The sequence below is a fragment of the Ranitomeya variabilis genome, chromosome 7, assembly GCF_051348905.1.
Source record: "Ranitomeya variabilis isolate aRanVar5 chromosome 7, aRanVar5.hap1, whole genome shotgun sequence".
NCBI lineage: Eukaryota > Metazoa > Chordata > Amphibia > Anura > Dendrobatidae > Ranitomeya > Ranitomeya variabilis.
In genome coordinates, this window is record NC_135238.1 from 180,063,994 (window position 1) to 180,089,149 (window position 25,156).

Below are 25,156 nucleotides of genomic sequence, written 5' to 3' on the forward strand. Positions count from 1 at the left end.
ATAGGAGTTATTGCAATATGTATTCTTACCCGTTGCAACGTATAAAAAGCAGTAAATTATAAGGTTTTGATTAACTTTATAAATCATACACCTGTTATTAGGTGCTTGTACCTTGATAACCAGCTCCCCCACAACACACAGGACTGCATTATACTATATGGAGGCGTATGGGGAGTGCATTATACTGAACTAGCAATATGCTGCCTATTCATCGAGTGACTGGATAATTTATGCCGAAACAAAAAACACTGTTCTGGGCAGCACATCGCCCGGTGAAAACTGTAGATGCAGTGCTAACATAATACTGTATGGGGACACATTGATCTACTAGTGGTCGTTCTGTGACCTTCCTTCTTCCTCAGCTGTGTAAAGATATCAGGAAACAAGCGAACAACTTCAATATTTGTCGATCACGCCTGTTTAAAAGACTCAGCACATCCAAATACAACCAAAACGTTTGTGTGCTGATGCAATGTGTGAGCATTAAAGTGCCCCCCCATTTTAAAGTTTTGCCCAAGGCCCAACTTTGTTTAAAACTGGCCCTGCCAACACACGGTATAATGGCCCCACACAGTCCAACGCACCCACCTCAATACACAACCGAGGTACAAATATTCAAATGGCTCTTGCCAGGAAAAAAGGTTCCTGAGCCCTGTTTTATACAGTACGAGTCCCCCATACACTGCTCTTCCTCAATAGAGTACAATCTCCCACTATATACACCCAATGTATGATCCCACACACACAGCACTCCCATATAAAGATCCATACACAGCCCCTCCTATATACAGTGTGATCGCCCACAGCACCCCAATATACAGCATGATCCCCCACACTGAGAATCTGAGGGCCACGGTTTTCAGCACTTCTGCTGTCTCAGTCCGCTGGCCAGACAGGAACAGCCAAAGGGCTGGATGTGCGTCTTAGATCGCACTTAGCTCAGGTTTGGTCTATACCATTCTTGAACATAAAGATTTCCCAGCTCCATGAAATTTTAACAAACAGCTGTTAATGGTATAAAATAAAAAAATTTACCAATATTCAAATGTATCAATCCCTTACTGTTCTGGTGGCGACATTTTCATAATTACCCAATGGGTATAATTACCTGGATGTAGCTTTGTCCTGTCATCTTAAAACTGACCGCTTCGGCCAATCACTGGTTGCAAGAGTTCTCAGTGGTATCACCACATTTCCACTACAGCCAGAGATTATTGCAAACGTTTAGGCATAGACAAGCAAATTCATTGCTGAGGCCAGGTAAACAAAGACCACCCGGGTATCAGAAAAAAGTTGGTGTAGGAGGATGGTAATTTAATTATTGCTTTAAAAGTAGTGGTCAGCTGTTTGTAGAAAATTTCATGGAAATTCCCATCAGCAAAATAGAATTAAATTTGCCTTTGGAGATGATGCTAATCATTGAAAGAAACCCCCAGTATACATTTACAGATTTATTTTATATTATGTATGGATTGTAGAATGCAGACTTTTTTCCTTGCGAAAAATGCTATATATTTCTAGCATAAAATGACAAATCACAAGTCACCTCTGATGTGCTCCTCAGACAATCTAGCTCTCAGCTTCTCCAGATCCAGACAGTGCTTCTTCTTTAATGCCTCAATCTCAGATGTATACTTTTCAGACAGGTCCATCCTAAGATTTAACACATCCTCCTTGTACTGTAGGCTAAGGGCTGCACGGAGGTTTTCTAGCTCCTGTTTGTGCTTCTCTTCTACATGAAGTCGTGAATAAGCAAGTTCTTCCTGCCCAAGACACGAAAAAATAAAAAGCAAACTTACGAAGTGCAAAAGTAAATCACAAACAACCAGGTCTGGAGTAAAACATACAGACTAACCTTGTGTTCCTCCAGCTGGTCTGTCAAATGCTGTAGAAATTCTAACTTTTCACTTTCAAAACACTCTTCTAAAGTCAAAGTAGAACAGTTCAGGGGAGTCATCTCCACCTTCTCGTCGTCATTCATTTCTTTAAGACGCTGATGCAGTATCTCCAGCTCTTCTCTGTAGGTCTCCTCTGCAGAGCTGGACTTCTGCTCAAAGTATATCCGAAGTTCTTCCATCTCCTTTTCATGTTCAGCTTTAAGCTTTATCCGTTCCAGCTCAAAATTTTTCCTCATTCTGTCAATTTCTTCCAACTGTGTAGAACGGGCAATGAGCTGTTGTTTTAACTCTAAAACCATAAAATACAGATACATTTTACTAGTATATGGTACGTGTGAAGGAGAAAAACAAAAGCGATGAAAACCTGAAGTGCAATAGGTACCATTAAGTTCTTGGCGACTTGCTCTGGACCCGTCAACCTGAGACCATAAAAGTTGGATTTCTTCACTTGACTTAATTTTGACCTCACTATAATTAATCTGCAATGTGTTTGTTGAAAACAAAATGTACATATTAGAAAAAGAAACAAAAAACATCTACATCGTGGAAGACTAGAATACTTTGACTTTAATACCTGGTTCTGAACACATTCGTCCAGTATTTCATTCTCCTGATGTTGAGTATAGACTTGGGCCTGTTCTTTATTAGTATCAGGTAGAAATGCTAGTATATAATTAAAAAAAAAAGTTTTTACACTGGAGAAACACACATCTATATAAGAGTAATATTCAGCTCAATTAGCACTACAGTGATCATTAACATTTCATCGCCAAGCCCTCCATCTTCGGCTATGGTCAGATGGGTCGCTAAATTTATTGGTTCAGTCGCAGCTGTACATTATGAAAGTAACCGGCTGCAGGTACCCATCTGCATTGCAAACGGGTGCAGGAGCGCCCAGCTATTAGTTTGGTCCATAAATTTATACCAGAAGAGCACATGCTGCAGTTTTTCCCCCCACATGGAACTGAGGTCTTTGTGAAAAAAAATAGCCCATATGAACTAGCACATAAGCCAACATTGGCACGGTGCCCTTTCTATACAGAATAAAGAGAAGTTCGTCTCACACTCTTGCAAAGTTATATCATTTGCCATTGTAGGAAACCGTCCATATGAATTAACAGTCTGAGGTGTGGGATAGGGTTGGAACAAATCCATATCAAAGTGGTTGACTTTGGGGATATGTAATTGGAGCCAAGGTTAATGTTTCAATTTGCCACACTCTGCCAATTTTGTAGAGTTTGCCTTCTATCGCCCATGTTTTGCACTGTCCACTCTTGGATAGAGATGAGCGAATTTTATCGGGTCAGGGCTTATTCGGCAAACAATTGTGATTACTGAATATGCTGAAGAGGGAACCCGGCTTCCTGGATCGCTCTGGCCGATCAGCTGTTCTGCTCCGCAGCTGCGTGTGTCGCAGATGTGTGACAGTCCCAACACATGCATGGAGAACCTGTTTGTTGAGCTCTCCATGCAGGTGTTGTTAATGTCACACAGCTGTGACACATGCAGCTGCGGCACCAGACAGCTGATCAGCAGGAGCGATCCAGGAAGCCGTGTTCCCTCTGCAGCTTTCGGTAATCGCTATTGTTTGCAGAATAAGCCCTGATCCGATCAAATTCACTCATCTCCACTATTGGATACAATGACGAGCCAAGATCTTAAATCTGTGCCTGCGCAGCCTCTGGTGGCCATTTTAATGAGGCCCACCTCCTGGAGAGGAATGTGTAGAGCTGGGACTCCACTCCTGCCTGCACAGCCCACATTTTCATGAAGCCCACTGCTGAGACAGCTCCTCCTCCCAGCCCACTCATGCCACTGCCGGCTTCCTGCAGCGGCGACTGCCTCCTGTGACCCAACTCCACCACCGCAAGCTAAATTTGGACTATAAGACAAACCCTCATTTGACAGCATTTCCCCCCCACCCCATTTTCCTCCTCAAAATTTGAGGTGCATCTTATAGTCAGTAAAATACGATAGATGGCACATTTTAGCATTCCATTTAATGGAGATTTTAGGTATTAAACCTGTACTGACCCAGTATTTATTACCTATCCAGAGTTATTAGCTGGGACACTCCTTTATATATAAACAGATCTGGATTCTATGTAACTGGTAGCATCACGAAGCTGAGAATACAGTGTGTAAGAAATACTAAGTGCATCAGAGCTGTGGTCATATCGAATACTTTACCCTTATGTTGCTGGAGAGTGGACTCGCTCAGGGGACTAGCCTCCATCTGTTTCTCCTGTTGATCCTGTAGCCCTTGTACATAGTGTTCCTCTATCGGGTCAGAGAGATCTTCTTGAGGATTCAGATTTCCTGCGTGGTGTAATTGTTCGCTATGCTGTTTACATTCCTCCAATACAATATTTTCTTTGGTATGAACTTCCTCGACCAGACAAATACCATTTTTCAGCAGTTCTTGGTGTGTACATGTGTCTTGGGGGGCAGTCTGCAGCAGAGGTTTGTTACTTTGCATCTGCTGGAAGTATTGGTTGGCTTGTTTCTTCCAATCTGGATTCTCTTGCATATAAAGATCATTCATTTTCTGGATTTCGAGGAGATGCTGCTGTCGTAACTCCAGTATTTGCTTTGTGCATTCTTCTTGAATTTGTTCTAATTGCTTGGAATGTTGTTCTTGTTTCTGTAAGGAGTTCTGCAATAGCTCCTCACCAATACGTTTCAGCTCTTGCGAATGCTGATTGACCAGGAGATCCAATTCCTGAGAATGTTGGTCTCGCTGCTTCTCCCACTCCTCCTTTTCCAGGATATGATGCTCTTGTATTTCTTCAATTTCCTTGTCATGTTTCTCTTGTAGTTGCTTTATGGCTTTTGAATGTTCATCCTGATGTTGTATAGTTTCTTTATTCAAACTTTTCAGAATTTCTGACTGCTGTTCGGTCTGCTTCTCCCACTCATCTTTCTCCTGGAGATGATTATTCTCAAGATTTTCACATTGCACTTGAAGCTGCAACATTTTCTTTGTATGTTCTTCTTGCTGCTTTCCCCACTCTTGTTTTTCCAGGGCAAGAAGATCCTGAAGTTCATTTATCTTCTTTGAATGACCATCCTGTAAGTGCAGTATCTCATCGGAGTGTTTTTTCTGAAGCTGATCAGTTTCGTGTGAATGTAGCTCAGTCATCTTAGACAGCTCCCTCTTTAGTTTCTCAAGCTCCTGGAAAGGTTTGTTTTCTTGACTTTCGCACTCTGGTTTTCCAATATTATGATCAGAATCCAGGATTTCTAAATCCTTCTTATGATCTCGTAGTTTTGATTCTTCCGTTGCACGTCTCTCAGAAAGAGACTCAATTTGTCTTGCAAGCTCTTCATTTTGCTTCAACGCAGTTGAAAGTTCATTCTGCATCTGTTCAATCTCTTCCAACTGTTTAGAGTTAATTTCTTTCAATTCTGTCCTCCCTTTAGGATTTTGTTCTTCCAAATGTAACATCTCCTTCCTACACAGGTCACTTCCTTCCAAAGAAACTTTGAGTTGTTGGTTAAGTCCATCTTGCTTTATTTCCCACTGTTTTCTTTCCTCTAGATGCAAATTTAGCATTTCTTCTCTCTCCAGAATATGTAGTTCCTGCAAGTTTGACAACTTAACTAAACTTTCCTCTTCCATTAATCTAAGTTCCTCTGACTTTCTCTCAAATTCCACTTTCTGCTCATCACACATCTTCTGCATAGACTCAAGCTCTTTTTTGCATCTTCCTTCCAACTCTAAGCATTGGGTTGTATGATTTTCCTTTAGAAGCTCAGTCTCTTTCAAGTGTTCCTGTTGCTGACGTGAGATTTCCTTTGATAGCTCCTCTCGTAAACTCTCCAGTGCCTGTCTATGCACTTCACGCCAATGCTCTACTTCAAACTGATTCTTGCTCTGAAGGATCGCTAGGTCTTGTGCCCACTTGTTATTCAGCTGATCACGAAGCTGGACCAAGGCATTCTCCTTCTCTTTCAGTAGGTTTGACTGACTTAGTTCAAGGTGTGCGGTGTGCAGGTTGTTCAGACTTAGACGCATGGCCTCCATTTCTATATTATGTGCAGACTGCAAAGAGAGAATAATGAAAAAAAAAAAAAAAAAGACCACACACACATACAACACCACACAAAAACCATCACCATAGGTTAATGGATCAAGAAGATTATGTCCCCGTAGAACAAACTACACACAAATGAAGTATATGTCCCCTGTTAATACTTTATGTGATAATTTACCCAGGGTACAATGCCCATGTTACTTCATTTTAATGACAAAAATAAGACTCAATTTGATCATAGTGACCAGGGTTAGTGAGGAAAACAGGCTTAGTACAAAAATAGCTTAAACCGGACCGAAAATAAATTACTGTGAAATTGGCCTAAAACTGCTAAATCTTCCCCAATGTCACTGAGGAAGCACTTAATCAATTAGGTGGACATGATTTTTACTTGATCAGGGTTAACAAGTTAGATTTCAGTAAATATATTTATTGAAATTTTTAAACAGCAAAAACAATAAAAAGAATCATTACAATGTCCAGAGCTATACATTACACCTCTGAGAACACAGCACAAGTGTAGTTGAACAAGACTCTGGCACATAAAGGGTACACGCTTCTCACCTTGAGAATCACCTCGGGACATGGACCTTATACAGAATACAGAACCTTTAAGAAAAGCAATTGTAGAGATAGGAGAAAAGAGGAAAGAAAAAAAAAAAAAAAAAGGGGGGGGGGGGGGGAAATGGGGAAGATGGGGAGTAAGAATGAAGAAGGGGGGGGGGGGGGTTTAAGGGAGACCCAGCAATGTACACGCCCACGTATTGAGAATTATGAGTATGTACGCAGCCAAGTCAGGAACCCTGTGCTCTCCTTGAAGGATTGCCAGAGAAACAAGTTAGATTTCAATGGAACAATATGAAAAAAAACACAAAACCTCCTATATAACGTCTAGCAGTAGCATACCTGGGTCTGTGCCATCTCTATACTATGCGCCTTCTCTAGCTGTTGCACAAGTTCCTCCAATTTCTGTTTCTCCGTTTTCAGGTCAGAACACACCTTATGCAGATCTCCTTCATAACTGGATTGCAGAAGGGTAATTTGGCTTTCATGCGCCTGCAGTGGACAATGTTATTGAAGATTTAGTTTAGCTAAAAATAAATGTGAGCGTCCTGATTACTATTTGGCAGCAATTACCTGATTCAGTGTGGCAATCTGCTCCCTCCAGCTCTCTCCAGAAACATCCATTCTTTTTTCAAATTCTGCATTCAGACAATGAACCTGAAGAGCATTGAGATGCAAAGTTTCAGTATTTACAAAAGCAAAAAACATTTGCATCATATCCAGGAACAGCAAGTGTGTCCTGTGTCTGCAGATAATGCCCATTTGAGGACTGACCAGCAATATCAGACAACCCAAAGAGACAACTGTTAAAGCGGTTGTCCGCTACTGGACAACCCTTTCTTAAAGGGTATCTGTCATCAAGTTTTTACTACCTCATCTGAGAGCAGAATGATGCAAGGGGCCGAGACCCTGATGCCAGCGTTGTATCGCTTACTAGGTTACTTGCTTCAGTTTAGATAAAATTCCTGTTTTATATGCTGCAGATGCAGCAGTTCTCTGAATGCTGAGCTCTCTATAACCCCACCAACAACACTGATTGGCAGCTTTCGGTCTATGTGCATTATACACAGAAGTTGCCAATCAGTGGTGTGGGCAGGGTTAAACAGCTCATGAGTATGGCCGCTTTCACACTAGAGTCGGTACGGGCCCGTCGCAGTGCGTCGGGCCGACATACCGACGCATGCTGTGAAATAAATGTCCGACGTGGGCAGCGGAAGCAGTCTTACGACGCTTCCGCTGCCCCATTGTAAGGTCCGGGGAGGAGGGGGCGGAGTTTCGGCCGCGCATGCGCGGTCAAAAATGGTGGACTCGACGCACAAAAAAAGTTACATGTAACTTTTTTGTGGCGGCGGTACACGACGCAACCGTCGCACGTGGTAATACATCGGTAATGTTAGTCTCTGGGGAAAAATTCAAAAAACGCATCCTGCAGACAGCTTTGCAGGATGCGGTTTTTCTCCTAAACGACGCATTGCGACGTACAGGCAAAAACGCTAGTGTGAAAGTAGCCTATGAAGGATTACATGGCAGCAGGTTTACTAGACCTCTAGTGATAATTTTCTGCTGATAAAATAGTGATTATCTAACTTAAAACAAGCAGCCCAGTGAGTGACATCACTGAAATCAGGATCTCTGTCCCTACATCATGCAGAGCTCAGGATTAGGTGGCACACCTCAGTGAATCGATTTTGAAAAGTTGCGTGCGCCTCACCCTAATCTTACTGAAGGCTTGTGGGGTGAGGAATGCTGCAAGTCATCATGAATTTGATACGAAGGGTTTCTATGCCCCGATCCCACCCCTTTTTCAGAGAGACGAAAGTGGTGCGAGAAAGAGAAAAGTCACAACATTTTAGTGAAGCTTCACAATACAAGAAAATGTTTAGGCTTGTCAAAAGCTTTTTACTCCAGAATTCTGGCAAATAAAGCTTTAATGAATGGCGCCCTATGTCTGCGGTTTCAGAGACCATGACTGGAGTACATTTCTGTCTGACACATGCAGCAAACTCTGCCTCACGATTGGTGTACAGAACGCTAGCCTTCATGACTTGGCTGCTAGGTTTCTAAAATCTAGAAATGACTTCATCACAAGCAGATTGTAACATTATTCTACCAACCTCTTGTTGCAGCTTGTTTTCTAGCTGCTCCTTCTCTCGCCTTAGTAAGCTCACTTCTTCACGCAGGTTCTCCTCCCTCTCATAGAACTCAGTTTCCTTCGCTCTTATTACGTCTTCTAGTAGCTGTTGCTCTACACCTTTGGAGTTTAGTTTATTATCAAATTCTTGACGTTCAGACTCCTGGGCCATTTCTAAATTCTGCAAATTCTGGTCAAGGTTATGATTGCGGACCTCTAAATTTTTACACAACTCAACTGTGTTTTCCAGCTCTTTTTCTACTACGGAGAGCCTATGTTCTAACTTCGTTTTCTCTTCTGTAAGGAGTGATATATTGTCCTCCTTCATAGATTTTTGCTCTTGGACCTCTCTCAGGAGTTGTTCTTGATCGGTTATCCGGTTTCTTAGATCATCCCTCTCTGACTTTATTTCCTCTACCATTCTCAGCTGTTCTTCAGAGAACTCCTTCTTAAATACTTTTTCCATTTCGAGTTTAGTATCTGCAAGCTCGGCCGTCACGTCTCTCCACTTCTGTAAAGCTTCAGCCAGAGCATCAGAGCTATTCTGTAACTGTTCTTCTTTATCCTGAAGCCTCTCCATTAAGGATGAGCATTTGTCACTCAAATCTTCTACTAGCTCAGGGCTGTGCTCAGCATTTTCACTAGGCTTAATATTGCTGGAAAGATAGACAGCAAAGGACTCTGGGTCTAGAAGAGTTCCTAAGGTAACACCACCTGCTAGGACACCAGTAATGGGCATTGGAGAAGAAAGTAAATTAATATTTCCTCCCATGGTAGAGTTCAAACTCTGTTCCAGTATAAAGTCACTATCAAGCTCAAACTTACTGTGTTCACTCAGATCTTCTTGGCCATTGTTCAGATCAAACATCTGGTTCGGGATCAAGTATTTGTCCAGTGAAGTCAACGCTGGTGCAGCAACTTCTTCTGCTAGGTCAAGCTCGTCTGCCTTTGAATCCTCAAGTTCTTTTCTGGCTTTAACCTTGCTCAGGTTTTTCTTAAGGTCTTCTAACTCATGTCTAAAATAATCAACTCTAGTATCTTGACCGGTTTTCTTTAGATTAAATATCTCTTGGGAATAGTCTTCCGAGTCCTGAAGTTTCCACGTACTGAACGACTGCTGGTTTAGGTTAGAATTTTCTTTTTCAAGGTTCCGTAGCTTCAGATCATACATCTGTAGGTCTCTCTGATGCTGCAGTTTTATGGCTTCACTGCCATCAACTTCTAATCTCAAATTATTTTTAAGGTCACGGATCTCTTGGTTGAGACGGTCTTTATCATGCTTCTCTTGAGCTACAATCTCCTCTGCATACTGCAATTTCAGAGCAAGATCTGCTACCATGTCATTGTGCTTTTGTTCCCAGGAAGATCTCTCCATTTCAAATGCCAGCATTTGTTCTTTAATCTTTGTGTGTAAACTTTCTCGAAGAGTTTCTGATTCTGCAAGTCTTTCTTTTAGCTCTACAACAAGAGTTGCTAGAGTGGCTGTGTCCATTTCATTGGTTATATTTGTGGAATCTCCACCACTTCCAATACTGGTCAATAAGGATTCTGTTTGAATGGAAATCTCATGTTTAGGCTGCGTGATTTCTTGATTTCTGCTAAAAAGTTCTTGTTGCAAAAGGGACACAGAATTCTCAGACTTTTCCAGCTTTTCTTGTAAGAACTCAAGTCTTGACTGTTGCTCTTGCATCAAACGATCACGCTTTTCCATTTGATTCTCATTTTCTTTTGTTTTCTGGAAAAAAAGAAAATGGTGATCAAATGACATGTGAAGGGTCACTACCTGCAAATGCGATATTAATGATACAGTGGCGGTTTGTGACTGACTAAAAAGGAACTTTTACCTTCCGAGAGGCTTCCAACTCCCTTTCCAGTACTTGTGCCTGTTGGTCTAATTGACTCATGCGCTCTGCCTGGTTCATGAAGCTTCTCTGGAGTAGAGACAACTGTAGATCAGCTTCACATAGCTCAGTTTTTCCTGGACTTTCACCTTTTAAAACTTTACTTGCCTTAAAAAAAATAAATTAAAAAAAAATGAATTAAAACAAACACACACACACACACACACACACTCTCTATCATATGATACCATATTAGCAAGCACTAACTATGATACATATACAAAGCAAAACCATCAAGTTTCAGGCCAACTAAGGATTTTTTTTTTTTGTCTTGATGGTTCTAGGGACTTTCTTTTTTACAGTTTGTAGAATTTTCGATTAAAGAAACAGCATTAGTGAAGGACATTGGGACACCATGTCTATTTAAAGAGAACCCATAAAAAAGAAATGCTATTAGCCTGCAGCTTTAGTATTATTAACCCTGCAGCTAAAGCATTATTAACCTGCTTGGCACCTGCACTTAGCTGAACGCTTCCTGAAGAAAATGAACTTTATTCCCCCGGCAGCATTCCGGTTTCAGTCACGGTGGTGGTGCTGGCGCAAGCTCAGTCACTGCCCTGAACCAGTGCTGGTGTTGCCCCCATGATTGAAACGGGAATGCTGCCAGAGGAATAAAGTTCATTTTCTCCCGGCAGCGTTCCGCTAAGTGCGGGTGCCGAGTAAGTTAATAATGCTATAGCTGCAGAATAACCCCATATCTGCAGGTTAACAGCGTTTATTTTCGGGTGAATCGTTCCCTTTAAAGAGCAAACGTTAAAGTTTCAATGCCACAGCAGCTCTCATCTGGAAGAGCGTAGTGATGGACACTTCTTTATTTCCAGTAAGAAAACTGCATTTAAAAAAAAAAACCTCAGAGCTGCAAGTCAGTACACATCTATTACTTAATGCATCACTTCCATAATGCGCAGGTGCTGAAAATTTGCAAGATGCTTGTGGAGGGCAAAGCTGCAGATACCAGACATTTACAACACTGTAGTTCTTTGGAAACAGACAGGTAGACGTAGAAGACGCGTAATTGTTGCAAACTCACATTTTGCAGCTGACTTTGAATGGCGTGAATCCTATTGGACAGGCTTAGAGTCTTGTCTTCTGAGTGGGAAGGAAGTAGAGCTTTTTGCTTGCTACTGGATTGGGTTATACTATCATCCCAATCACTTACAGTCCACTGCTTTGGCTTAAAAAAAAAAAAAAAAAAAAAAAAAAAAAAAAACAGCATTAAAACCGATGGCATACAGATGTAAAAACGTTGTTAATTTTGTGCATGAAAAAATTAATAATTTTGCAAGCACTCGTCTGTACTTAGCCTTACAACACTACTCCAGTGGTTTTTATTACAGCACTGGAGTAGTGCTACTATCTGAAATTCCTGTGCGATAGTATTAGGGTACGTGTCCACAATCAGGATGGCCGGCGGTTTCGTCGGAGCGGCAAACCCGCTCGGCGCTAAGCCCCGCCCCCTTCTGGGACACGATGATGCTGGATGTGTTCATTGCACACATCCGGGATCATCCCACCCCACGCATAGGGCCCTGTGTTATACCTTGCGGCGGCGCAGCGGCACCGCAAGGAACACTGACATGCTGCGATCTTAAAAGACGCGCAGCATGTCCGGAGTCACAGGGCCGACGGATGCGTGTTACCACGCATAGTGGAGATGGGATTTCATAAAATCCCCTCCACTATGCTGGAACATCTGGACGTTGCGTTTGACGCTGCGGCCCCACGCAGCGTCAAACACGCAGCGTTTCCTGAACATGGACACATACCCTTAGGGTCTGTCACATGTTGCTTTTTTTTTTGTCAAAAAACCTGAAGGGTTTCTCGATGTTAGCAAAATTAGTGAGAATCCTGAAGTCTCATGCAGACGTTGCTTATTTTTACCTTGCTAATTTGGAGCAAATTAAAATTTGCATGTTAATTCTTTTAACTTTTTTGCTGCAGATTTTGCTGATACTGATGAGTGGAGGGGAGGGGAATCTGCACCAAATACACATGTAAAACCTGCAGTTTAGGAAAAAAAAACAAAAAAAAACAAAAAAACACACAAGTCTTACTTCTGATGTGACATCTTCAGTCTCCAGCACTGGATCAGTTTTTGCATATTCTACTTCGCCCAATGTGTCTTCCTTTGAATCATCATTCGTGTGTACAGCTTTATTCCTCCTCTTCTGCTGCTTTTTCTGTGCCTTGGAGCTTTCCCCTTTTGTATTGCGCTGTCTGAAGTTAGCAAGCTGCAAAGGAACGTAAAGGACAGGTAGAGCAAAAGGTAAGTGAGGAAAAGGCAACATGGCCGCAAAACGGTCATGGTTTTCATATAAAGACTAAACAGGCACAAAAAACAAAACAAAACGCTGGGCACTGTCCTCAGAGTGATATTGCCCATCAGCAGTTGTCATTCAAGGAGGTCTAGTGAGCAATCCTCAACGAGTGAACAGAAGATAAAAATCACATAAGGTAACTGAAACGCCTCCCTACATGTCAGGCATAAGAAGATTGCGATGGATTAGGGATTTAGGTGAACACCGGCCTCAATAATACACCAACATGGCTAGTAGAAATCACACAAGAGCTTGGAAATAAAGTAGGGGGTGCTTTAGAAATCATATGAAAAAAATAAATAAAGTGTGTGTGTGTGTGTGTGTGTGTGTGTGTGTGTGTGTGTGTGTGTGTGTGTGTGTGTGTGTGTGTGTGTGTGTGTGTGTGTGTGTGTGTGTGTGTGTGTGTGTGTGTGTGTGTGTTTTTTATCTCTCATTACAACATTTGCGGGCCTCAGTAGCACTTTTCCAAAGTGTCCAGAAGAGGGACATTACTTTCAAGAGTCTAAAACTGATATTTTTATTTTATTACTGGTCGGAAAAAAAAAAAAAGTGTTTCCAATTATTGAAGACAACTGCATTAAGTCTGTAGGCTCTGGGCACACTGCACTTTCACAGAGCGGCGGTGAGATGCAGAGTACGCCTTTTCATTTTTCCTTTTGTGTCTGCGCACTTCACCTAAGTTCTGGATGTAAATTTTACTGTTCCCGAGGAGCAGATAAGGCTACGTTCACATTTGCGTTGTGCGCCGCAGCGTCGGCGCCGCAACGCACAACGCAAACAAAAACGCAGCAAAACGCATGCACAACGCTGCGTTTTGCGCCGCATGCGTCCTTTTTTTCATTGATTTTGGACGCAGCAAAAATGCAACTTGCTGCGTCCTCTGCGCCCGGACGCGGGCGCCGCAGGGACGCGTGCGGCGCAAAACGCAAGTGCGACGCATGTCCATGCGCCCCCATGTTAAATATAGGGGCGCATGACGCATGCGGCGACGCTGCGGCGCGGACCGCAAATGTGAACGTAGCCTAAAACGTTTGCTCTTTCGGCCCCTGTCTGGTCACTATGCGCCTGCTTACCACTTACCTACTTTACATACAGAAAAACGCAGTAGTGTTTCATATACAAAGGGCCAGCATACAAACCCCAAAAACACCTTATACTGCACGGTAGAGTGACATTGCAAACAAGAAAAAAAAAAGTCTATGAGGAATAGATCAGAAAAGAAGATCCACAGGTGTCCACCTGATTTTTGGGTGCTGCCCAGGAAAGGACATAAATGGGTATTTTATTACATTATTATCCTCCTGCACATTACACCTGCACACCCCTGGTCACCCGGGGGGCCCAAATAGACCTGGAGCTACTTCTCAGGTGAATATGAGAACCCCCATTATCCTGAGACAAGTGTGTCCTTCAGAGACCGTACGGCCTGCTCATACAGTCCCATCTAGGAGCGATGTCTCCAGGACAGGTCTACCGCACAGATCACCGCCGCACAGATCACCGCCGCAGGTGAGGAGCAGCTGCACCACAAGTTTGAACAAAGCGCAGAATAAAGCACCTCAGGCTCCGCGGCCTCACACCGCCGCCCGCTCAGCACTCCCCGGCACAGCCTCACCTTCTCCCGGCCAGCCTGCAGCTTCTGGCTCCGCTGCTCGTCCTCGGCCCCCTCCATACTTCGCACTAACTGTCACTTATAAGAACCAACATGGCGCTAACCAGCCCGCCTCATCCGCCAAAAAGAATACACGGTCGTTACAAAGTTTTAGCCAATCAGCTCCGAGCTATCGGTTATGGCCACGCCTATTAAACGAACTTGTACCACTGAGATCTGATTGGAGGAGAGTTCAGGGTTCACTCACACCGCCCCCAGCAGTGAGCGTGTCCCTCGTTACTATGGTGATTGAATTCCTCAGGAACGAGCTCTTCCGCAACTTTCCTGCGTCTGGACACACCCCCAATATTAGACAACCAATCAGATACGTGCATATGGCTAACCGGGAAATATAAGTTCCGTTGCGGGCAGAATGATGCCGGTCCTCGGCTGTGAGACAGAGACGTGTGAACACGAGTCAAGGGTCTGTTACTTGACGGCCATGACAATATGTAGAAAAAAAAGATCACTGCACTCGTATACTTCAAGTTGCTTATATCAAAAGTTTATTCGGATAAAAGTTCGTGATAATAGCGATAGGCGATAATTAACGTTGAACGGGAATGAGTCACATACAGAGAATCATTGAGGTTTTTGGGTTTTTTTAAAAGAGAGACAGAACAGGGAGATTATTACCGGAAGGGGCCTGAGATGGGGGACATTATCCCAGGATGAAGGATATTATTACAGAAAGGAGCTCATGATCAGAGACATTAAACCAGGAGGGGGCCTAGGAAGGGAGATATTATTACTGTAAGGGGCCCCAAATAGGGGACACTATACCAGGAAAGGGCCCATTGTGGGGAGCATTATTACGGGAAGGGGCTCAGGATATGGGACATTGCTATGGGAATGGGTCCCGGATGCAAAACATCATTCCCTAAAGGGGCCTAGTATGGGGGACATTGTTACTGAAAAGGGTCCAAATATGGGGACATTATTAAAGAATTAGGGACATTATTACAGGAAATGGGCCCAGGATAAGGGAAATAATTACAAGAAGGGGTTCAGGATATGGGACATTGTTATGGGCATGGGCCCAGGAGGCAAAACATTATTTCTGAAAGGGGCCCAGGATAATGAACATTATTAGGCCCCTTTCACACATCAGGTTTTTGCCGTCAGGCACAATCTGGCGAATTTTGAAAAAAAAGATCCGGCAAAAGTTGCTGCCAGATCCGCTTTTTTCTCATAAACTTGTATTAGCGCCAGATTGCGACGGATGGCCTCACATTTCATCTGTTTTTTGCTGGACTAGTTTTCCGACGGCCGGAGAAAGTGAACAGAGGAACATTTTTTCTGTCAGGTGAAAAAACAGCCAGCGATGGATCCGGCGAAAAACGGATGAAACGTGAGGCGAAATGATGGAATCCGGCGACCGATGCTGTTTTTTTTTTAAGAAATCATGCATTTTCCATTCTAGTCTCTCTCACTCTCCCCTCCCCGGAACAGGAAGTCCAAACGTTATCCCCGGGTTAACCCCTTTACCCCCAAGGGTGGTTTGCACGTTAAAGGGAACCTGTCACCCCCCCCCCCCCCCCAGTCGTTTCAAACTAAAAGAGCCATCTTGTGCAGCTGTAATGCCGCATTCTGACAAGGTGGCTCTTTTAGTTCTGGGTGCTGTAACTAGAGAAATAATCAGTGTTATAATTTGTCTGAAATACCTGGTCTTCAGTCAAGTGGGCCGGCGTTTCCCCCCTGCTTCAGACAGCACACAGCTGTCACTCACATCTTCTTGGCGCCGGGCGCCGCCTCCTCCTCGCCGCTGTTTTCAAAATAGCCGGCGCCTGCGCTCTTATCCCCTCCCTGGTGCAGGCGCAGTGAGCGCTGCCTGTCTTTCCTCATATGCAGCCCAGCTGACTGCGCCTGTGTGGCCGCCCTGCCTGTGATTCCCAGCCCCGCAGTGAGTTATGATTTATTCACATTGCGGGGCTGGGAATCACAGGCAGGGCGTCCGCGCAGGCGCAGTCAGCTGGGCTGCATATGAGGAAAGACAGGCAGCGCTCACTGCGCCTGCACCAGGGAGGGGATAAGAGCGCAGGCGCCGGCTATTTTGAAAACAGCGGCGAGGAGGAGGCGGCGCCCGGCGCCAAGAAGATGTGAGTGACAGCTGTGTGCTGTCTGAAGCAGGGGGGAAACGCCGGCCCACTTGACTGAAGACCAGGTATTTCAGACAAATTATAACACTGATTATTTCTCTAGTTACAGCACCCAGAACTAAAAGGGCCACCTTGTCAGAAAGCAGCATTACTGCTGCACAAGATGGCTCTTTTAGTTTGAAACGACTGGGGGGGGGTGACAGGTTCCATTTAATATTTACAATTCTGACCACTGTCCCTTTATGAGGTTATAACTCTGGAACACTTCAACAGATCCCGGTGATTCTGACATTGTTTTCTCGTGACATATTGTACTTCATGATAGGGGTAAAATTTCTTTGATATTTCCTGCGTTTATTTGTGAAAAAAATGGAAATTTGGCGAAAATTTTGAAAATTTCGCAATTTTCCAACTTTTAATTTTTATGCAATTAAATCACAGTGATATGTCACACAAAATACTTAATAAGTAACATTTCCCACATGTCTACTTTACATCAGCACAATTTTGGAACCCAATTTTTTTTTTTAGTGAGTTATAAGGGTTAAGAGTTGACCAGCAATTTCTCATTTTTACAACACCATTTTTTTTTAGGGACCACATCTCATTTGAAGTCATTTTGAGAGGTCTATATGATAAAAAATAACCAAGTGTGACACCATTCTAAAAACTGCACCCCTCAAGGTGCTCAAAACCACATTCAAGAAGTTTATTAACCCTTCAGGTGTTTCACAGGAATTTTTAGAATGTTTAAATAAAAATGAACATTTAATTTTTTTTCACAAAAAATTTTCTTCGCTCCAATTTGTTTTATTTTATCAAGGGTAACAGGAGAAAATGGACCCCAAAAGTTGTTGTGCAATTTGTCCTGAGTACGCCGATACCCCATATGTGGGGATAAATCACTGTTTGGGTGCATGGCAGAGCTCGGAAGCGAAGGAGCACCATTTGACTTTTCAATGCAAAATTGATTGGAATTGAGATGGGACGCCATGTTGCGTTTGGAGAGCCCCTGATGTGCCTAAACATTGAAACTCCCCTACAAGTGACACCATTTTGGAAAGTAGACCCTCTAAGGAACTTATATAGATGTGTGGTGAGCACTTTGACCCATTAAGTGATTCACAGAAGTTTATAATGCAGAGCCGTAAAAATAAAAAATCATATTTTTTCACACAAATGATCTTTTCGCCCCCAATTTTTCATTTTCCCAAGGGGAAGAGAAGAAATTGGACACCAAAAGTTGTTGTACAATTTGTCCTGAGTACGCTGATACCCCATATGTGGGGGTAAACCACTGTTTGGGTGCATGGGAGAGCTCGGAAGGGAAGGAGCGCCGTTTGACTTTTCAATGCAAAATTAACAGGAATTGAGATGGGACGTCATGTTGCGTTTGGAGAGCCACTGATGTGCCTAAACATTGAAACCTCCCACAAGTGACACCATTTTGGAAAGTAGACCCCATAAGGAACTCATCTAGATGTGTTGTGAGACCTTTGAACCCCCAAGTGTTTCACTACAGTTTATAATGCAGAGCCGTGAAAATAAAAATTCCATTTTTTTTCCACAAAAAATATTTTTTAGCCCCCAGTTTTGTATTTCTTCAAGGGTAACAGTTGAAATTAGACCTCAAAAGTGGTTGTCCAATTTGTCCTGAGTACGTTGATACCCCATATGTGGGGGGGAACCACCGTTTGAGCGCATGGCAGAGCTCGGAAGGGAAGGAGCGTAATTTGGAATGCAGACTTAGATGGATTGGTCTGCAGGCATCACATTGCGTTTGCAGAGCCCCTAATGTACCTAAACAGAAGAAACCCCCCACAAGTGACCCCCATATTGGAAACTAGACCCCCCAAGGAACTTATCTAGATGTGTTGTGAGAACTTTGAACCCCCAAGTGTTTCACTACAGTTTATAACGCAGAGCCGTGAAAATAAAACATCTTTTTTTTTCCACATTTTTACCCCCAGTTTTGTATTTTTTCAAGGGTAACAGTTGAATTTAGACCTCAAAAGTTGTTGTCCAATTTGTCCTGAGTACGTTGATACCCCATATGTTGGGGTAAACCCCTGTTTGGGCACACGGGAGAGCTCGGAAGGGAAGGAGCACTGTTTTACTTTTTCAACGCAGAATTGGCTGGAATTGAGATCGGACGCCATGTCGCGTTTTGAGAGCTCCTGATGTGCCTAAACAGTGGAAACCCCCCAATTATAACTTAAACCCTAATCCAAACACATCCCTAACCCTAATCCCAACGGTAACCCTAACCACACCCCTAACCCTGACACACCCCAACCCTAATCCCAACCCTATTCCCAACCGTAAATGTTATCCAAACCCTAACCCTAACTTTAGCCCCACCCCTAACCCTAACTTTAGCCCCAACCCTAACTGTAGCCTTAACCCTAGCCCCCACCCTAACTCTAACACTAGCCCTAACCCTTGCCCTAACTCTAACCCTAGCCATAACCCTAGCCCTAACCATAGCCCTAGCCCTAAACCTAGCCCTAACCCTAGCCCTAACCCTAATGGCAAAATAAAAATAAATACATTTTTTTAATTTTTCACTAACTAAGGGGGTGATGAAGGGGGGTTTGATTTACTTTTATAGCGGGTTTTTTAGCAGATTTTTATGATTGGCAGCCGCCCCACACTGAAAGACGCTTTTTATTGCGAAAAAATATTTTTTGCGTTACCACATTTTGAGAGCTATAATTTTTCCATATTTTGGTCCACAGTGTCATGTGAGGTCTCGTTTTTTGCGGGACGAGTTGACGTTTTTATTGGTATCATTTTCGGGCACGTGATTTTTTTTATTGCTTTTTATTCCGATTTTTGTGAGGCAGAATGACCAAAAACCAGCTATTCATGAATTTCTTTTGGGGGAGGCGTTTATACCGTTCCGCGCTTGGTAAAATGGATTAAGCAGTTTTATTCTTCAGGTCAGTACGATTACAGCGATATCTCATTTATATCATTTTTTATGTTTTAGCGCTTTTGTACGATAAAAACTATTTTATAGAAAAAATACCGTATTTTCCGGCGTATAAGATGACTTTTTAACCCCTAAAAATTGTCCCAAAAGTCGGGGGTCGTCTTATACGCCGGTTACGGGTGCACAGAGCGATCCTGGATGGTTCCCAGGATCTGAAGGAGAGGAGTCTCTCCTTCAGGCCCTGGGATCCATATTCATGTAAAAAATAAAGAATACAAATAAAAAATATGGATATACTCACCCCTCCGACGGACCCTGGACCTCAGCGGTGCAAGCGTCTGCCTCCGTTCCTAAGAATGCAGTGAGTGAAGGACCTTCGATGACGTCGCGGTCACGTGAGCGGTCGCGTGACCGCGACGTCATCGCAGGTCCTTCACTCACTACATTCTTAGGAACAGAGGCAGACGCTTGCACCGCTGAAGTACAGGGTCCATCGGAGGGGTGAGTATATCCATATTTTTTATTTTTATTCTTTATTTTTTACACGAATATGGATCCCAGGGCCTGAAGGAGAGTCTCCTCTCCTCCAGACCCTGGGAACCACACACCGTATAAGATTACTGGGCGTATAAGATGACCCCCGTCTTATACGGCAGGTATATCCCAAATTCCATATTTTATATGGAAAAGTTGGGGGTTGTCTTATACGCCCAGTCGTCTTATACACCAGAAAATACGATAATTATTGTTGCATCGCTTTATTCTGAGGACTACTGTATAACTTTTTATTTTTTCGCTGATGATGCTGTATGGCAGCTCGTTTTTTTGCGGGACAAGATGACGTTTTCAGCAGTACCATGGTTATTTATATCCGTCTTTTTGATCGCGTGTTATTCTACTTTTTGTTTGGCAGTATGATAATAAAGCGTTGTTTTTTGCCTCTTTTTTTTTTTTTTTGCGGTGTTCACTGAAGGGGTTAACTAGTGGGACAGTTTTATAGGTCGGGTCGTTACGGACGCGGCGATACTAAATATGTGTACTTTTATTGTTTGTTTTTTTTATTTAGATAAAGAAATGTATTTATAGGAACAATATATTTTTTTTGGGGGGGGATTTTGGGGGGGAATTTGTTTTTATTTTTTTACACATGTGAATATTTTTTTTTTACACTATAACATTGCCCCAGGGGAGTGTGTAGCGCCCCCACTGCCGCAGGGCCGAGGGGTACCCGGTACCGGGCCTCTGAGTCTCTGCTCTGGGGTTGTCACGGTGGCTAGGCCCGGTCCGTGACCCTGCTGAGGGGCGTACAGTAAATAATAGATGTGGATAGTGGTGGTAGTGCGGTGCAGTAAATAACAAGGACACCAGGTTGCAGTCTCTTTACCTCTTTACTGAAGGTCTCTGGGACCTCAGTCCGGAATAAGGTTTACCAGGCTGCGCAAGTCCGGCCGGTCCAATGGCACCTCCAGAGTTCTCTTTGCAGGTGGAAATCTGTGCCTTCCTGCTAGCGCTATGTGTTGTGGTCCTCCCCTGCTGTGCTTACGGGATAGTACCCCACAACTGTTGTGTCTGTTTCTCGTGTTCCCTCACAACTCGTTCGGATGACGTTCTTCTCCTCCGTCCCTCCCGGTGTTATGGTTGGGACGGCACCCGTATGACGAGTAGGCTCGGAGCTCTTCCAGGACTCTAGAGTCGCCCCTCTCCTAGTGTGCCCCCCATGTCTTCATAGGTGATATATGTGAGACAGCCCGCCTATGACTGACTGTCCTGCCGTTGGTTTGAAGTATTGCCTGAAGCTGAATATAGTAATACTTCCTCGGCGTTCCGGCCACCGGTTGTGCGCCTCAGTAGGATGTTGCCTCGGTCTTACAGCACGACTCCTACTGGTATTCTCCTTCTTGCTTTGATCTCGTTTCTCACTCAGCACAATATATCTCGCTTCTGTTCCTTTCTTAGGGCACCGCCGCTATGCTGAGCAGGCACGGTCCCGTGACGTTCTTCCTTGTTGCCAGGCCTCTGTCAGGGTCCCAAACCTGACAGGGACCCTACCGAATCTTCCCCCACAACACCCCCTGACACAAGGTGTTGCCTGGTTCCAACCCAGTCAGCTTTCTGACTAACTTCCTGCCTGACCCCCAGTTTACCCACACGGTGAGGAGTGGCCTAATAAATAGCACCCTTAGCTCCCCCTGGAGGCCTGACTGTGAAATGTATTGGTGTATGTGATACCTGGTCAGATGAACTCCTTCAGTGCCATCAGACGTACCATAGCCCCCCTTAGCGGCGGAGCCACAGTACTGCAACGACCAGGACTCTGGGGCGCTGCACTCCCCCCCGGTTAAATCCAGTACTCCGGGACTGGGAAGAAAACAACAATACATGTCAGCAAAAATACATACAATTTTTGTGAGTGCAATAACAATAAGCATATTTGAACAGAGCTTCCCTTTATGGGAGGTGAGGACACTTGAACGTTACAAACATGGTTAAATACTTTTAAATAACTTTTCTTACCCAACCGGGTATTCTACTAAGTGCAAAATTTTAAACATTAATTCAACATTGCCTTTAAGGATGTACACTCTAAATCCACTAAAGACCTTCTTATAACACATTATAAGGCTTAAGCAACTGTGCTACATTCTCCTACTTTACGTCTGCAGGACCGCCTGTCCTAAACGCTCCAGACCTACTGCCTCTCCTTTCTATTACAGGACCGCTCTTTTCCGCCCGAGCCTACTGTCCTTCCACTACTATACACAGTATAGAACACGTTTTTCTTTCAGTTTGAGATCACTGAGCCATCTCTATATGGCTCCTAAGAGGACTCACCACTAACCCCTACGGGTTCACTTCCTGTCCTCATTCTTCTATTAACATTATTGAACATTTCTTACAATCAACTAATTGGTTACATTTAACTTTCACATATCAACATCATCAATACTTTCTTTTCAGGACATTATTGCCATTCAACCATCTTAAGGCAACACTGTTCATAAGTGCAGGATGCGAACATCCCCTTTAAGAGGGGACCAAGTCTCTATGAGGTAGTGCAACTTTTCAAGCTGCAAGTCCGTATGCAGCAAGGACTCCAGTACAAGTTCCAAGAACCGTATCTTCGCAAAGAGTCCGTCTTTTATATAAAACCAGTAGAAAGCACCTTTAAGAAGGTGCAAACTATATGCAAGAAGTTTGTATCATGCATTGTTCATGATTCCAGCAGTTTTTAGTAATGGAGCAAAAGGTAGAAAAACAAACAAAAACAATAGAGATCCCGGGTCAACAAAGGGATCCCTTTAAGAGTTAACCCTGGACGGGTTTTAGCAGCAAAACAGCAGAAAACAAACAGTTAACTATTTACAATCTTCGGTTCTCCGAGGTTTAGTTGGACGGCTTCCAGGGCTGCACCTGGCACTTAACCCTTCTTGGCCTGGGAAAAGTGAGGTCCAGGGTTATACCCAGTGCTGGACAAACGCCGTTAATCCATCTTGCATGTACGGTTAAATCAGGCGCAGCGATGGAGGTCTGCGCAGCTTGAATAGGGGCATTTGCTGCAGCAGAGGTAGCGGCTGCTGCAAGATCAGTCACTGGAACGGAGTCAGCAGCTGTGGCACTAGCAGTTACTGGAGTGGTGTCGGTCGTCAGGGCAGGGTCGTCCTTCATACCTGCTTCAGATGCGGTCCCTCCGGTGCCGATCTGCTCCGTCTCCGCTGGGATCTGGAACGCTGGTTGCAGGGCCTCGTGCTGCGACGTTCTCATCTCTGCTTGCAGCATCTCACTTTCCGGCAGGGCCTTGCTTTCTGGCTTCGGAGCGCTGGAACTTCTTTCTTGCTCCGGACCAGATGGGGTTGCCGACAGACTTCTGGCGAGGCTCCCGATGATGGTCTTCTTCCACCCGGCCTCAGTGCTCAGCTGCGTCCGCCGGGGTTGGTGGATCAGCTCGTCCGCTCCGGTCTGCAGGAGGTCAGCATCAACTGTGGAGGTCTGGCTGCGGTGCCTCTCCGGGTAGCTGGGGGAGTCCTCGGCTCCGACCCCACGCTCCGGCTCCGGGCGGCTCGCCATGGCGTCCTCCATGTGGCTCGCTTCTTCTTCCTGGTCCTTTTCCCGCTCTCTCCTCCGTGGGCGGTTTCGTTTTCTTTGTCTCTGCCCACCATTGAGGATCAGGAGGCGGATCTCGGCTGTTGACGGACACGTCCTCAAGGGGCCGGAATATTTAGACTGGGCGGCCATTGTCTTTCACGCTCTTCAGCTCGTTCACGCCCACTTCCACGCCCTTCTTCTTCTCCTGCGCTCTCCTTAGCGCTGTAATGGCGGCGGTTTTGGCGGGAACTTTTGGCGGCAAGTGGCAATCCACAGTCTTTGCAATAAAGTACAGTCCAAGCACAGTAAATCACAGTTCCAAGGCACACATGACCTGATTCTTCAGGCTTAAGTAGATCCTGTTTGTGACGCCAAGTTTGTAGCGCCCCCACTGCCGCAGGGCCGAGGGGTACCCGGTACCGGGCCTCTGAGTCTCTGCTCTGGGGTTGTCACGGTGGCTAGGCCCGGTCCGTGACCCTGCTGAGGGGCGTACAGTAAATAATAGATGTGGATAGTGGTGGTAGTGCGGTGCAGTAAATAACGAGGACACCAGGTTGCAGTCTCTTTACCTCTTTACTGAAGGTCTCTGGGACCTCAGTCCGGAATAAGGTTTACCAGGCTGCGCAAGTCCGGCCGGTCCAATGGCACCTCCAGAGTTCTCTTTGCAGGTGGAAATCTGTGCCTTCCTGCTAGCGCTATGTGTTGTGGTCCTCCCCTGCTGTGCTTACGGGATAGTCCCCACAACTGTTGTGTCTGTTTCTCGTGTTCCCTCACAACTCGTTCGGATGATGTTCTTCTCCTCCGTCCCTCCCGGTGTTATGGTTGGGACGGCACCCGTATGACGAGTAGGCTCGGAGCTCTTCCGGGACTCTAGAGTCGCCCCTCTCCTAGTGTGCCCCCCATGTCTTCATAGGTGATATATGTGAGACAGCCCGCCTATGACTGACTGTCCTGCCGTTGGTTTGAAGTATTGCCTGAAGCTGAATATAGTAATACTTCCTCGGCGTTCCGGCCGCCGGTTGTGCGCCTCAGTAGGATGTTGCCTCGGTCTTACAGCACGACTCCTACTGGTATTCTCCTTCTTGCTTTGATCTCGTTTCTCACTCAGCACAATATATCTCGCTTCTGATCCTTTCTTAGGGCACCGCCGCTATGCTGAGCAGGCACGGTCCCGTGACGTTCTTCCTTGTTGCCAGGCCTCTGTCAGGGTCCCAAACCTGACAGGGACCCTACCGAATCTTCCCCCACAACACCCCCTGACACAAGGTGTTGCCTGGTTCCAACCCAGTCAGCTTTCTGACTAACTTCCTGCCTGACCCCCAGTTTACCCACACGGTGAGGAGTGGCCTAATAAATAGCACCCTTAGCTCCCCCTGGAGGCCCGACTGTGAAATGTATTGGTGTATGTGATACCTGGTCAGATGAACTCCTTCAGTGCCATCAGACGTACCATAGCCCCCCTTAGCAGCGGAGCCACAGTACTGCAACGACCAGGACTCTGGGGCACTGCAAGTGCATCATGTTATAGTGTAAGATCGC

At 44.7% G+C, this 25,156-nt stretch overlaps 2 protein-coding genes across 4 annotated transcripts in view; one reads left to right on the top strand and one right to left on the bottom strand.

The window, feature by feature from the left end:
- The window catches only part of PCNT (pericentrin), a 117,700-nt gene extending 103,094 nt beyond the window's left edge, over window positions 1-14,606 (bottom strand). For all 3 annotated transcript variants that reach the window (XM_077272405.1, XM_077272404.1, XM_077272403.1), the window contains exons 1-12: window positions 14,465-14,606; window positions 12,586-12,762; window positions 11,562-11,705; window positions 10,475-10,639; window positions 8,614-10,365; window positions 7,073-7,156; window positions 6,842-6,991; window positions 4,089-5,943; window positions 2,473-2,561; window positions 2,281-2,377; window positions 1,856-2,187; window positions 1,547-1,763 (exon numbers count right to left, since the gene is read on the bottom strand). In XM_077272405.1, the coding sequence (XP_077128520.1) occupies window positions 1,547-1,763; window positions 1,856-2,187; window positions 2,281-2,377; window positions 2,473-2,561; window positions 4,089-5,943; window positions 6,842-6,991; window positions 7,073-7,156; window positions 8,614-10,365; window positions 10,475-10,639; window positions 11,562-11,705; window positions 12,586-12,762; window positions 14,465-14,521 (5,119 nt within the window). In that variant the 5' untranslated portion in view covers window positions 14,522-14,606. The remainder of the gene's footprint in view (window positions 1-1,546; window positions 1,764-1,855; window positions 2,188-2,280; window positions 2,378-2,472; window positions 2,562-4,088; window positions 5,944-6,841; window positions 6,992-7,072; window positions 7,157-8,613; window positions 10,366-10,474; window positions 10,640-11,561; window positions 11,706-12,585; window positions 12,763-14,464) is intronic.
- A 198-nt stretch (window positions 14,607-14,804) lies between these two features.
- Window positions 14,805-25,156, top strand: part of C7H21orf58 (chromosome 7 C21orf58 homolog) — a 54,584-nt gene continuing 44,232 nt past the window's right edge. The window contains exon 1 of the mRNA XM_077272411.1: window positions 14,805-14,924. The gene's annotated coding sequence lies outside the window, so the exon portion shown is untranslated. The remainder of the gene's footprint in view (window positions 14,925-25,156) is intronic.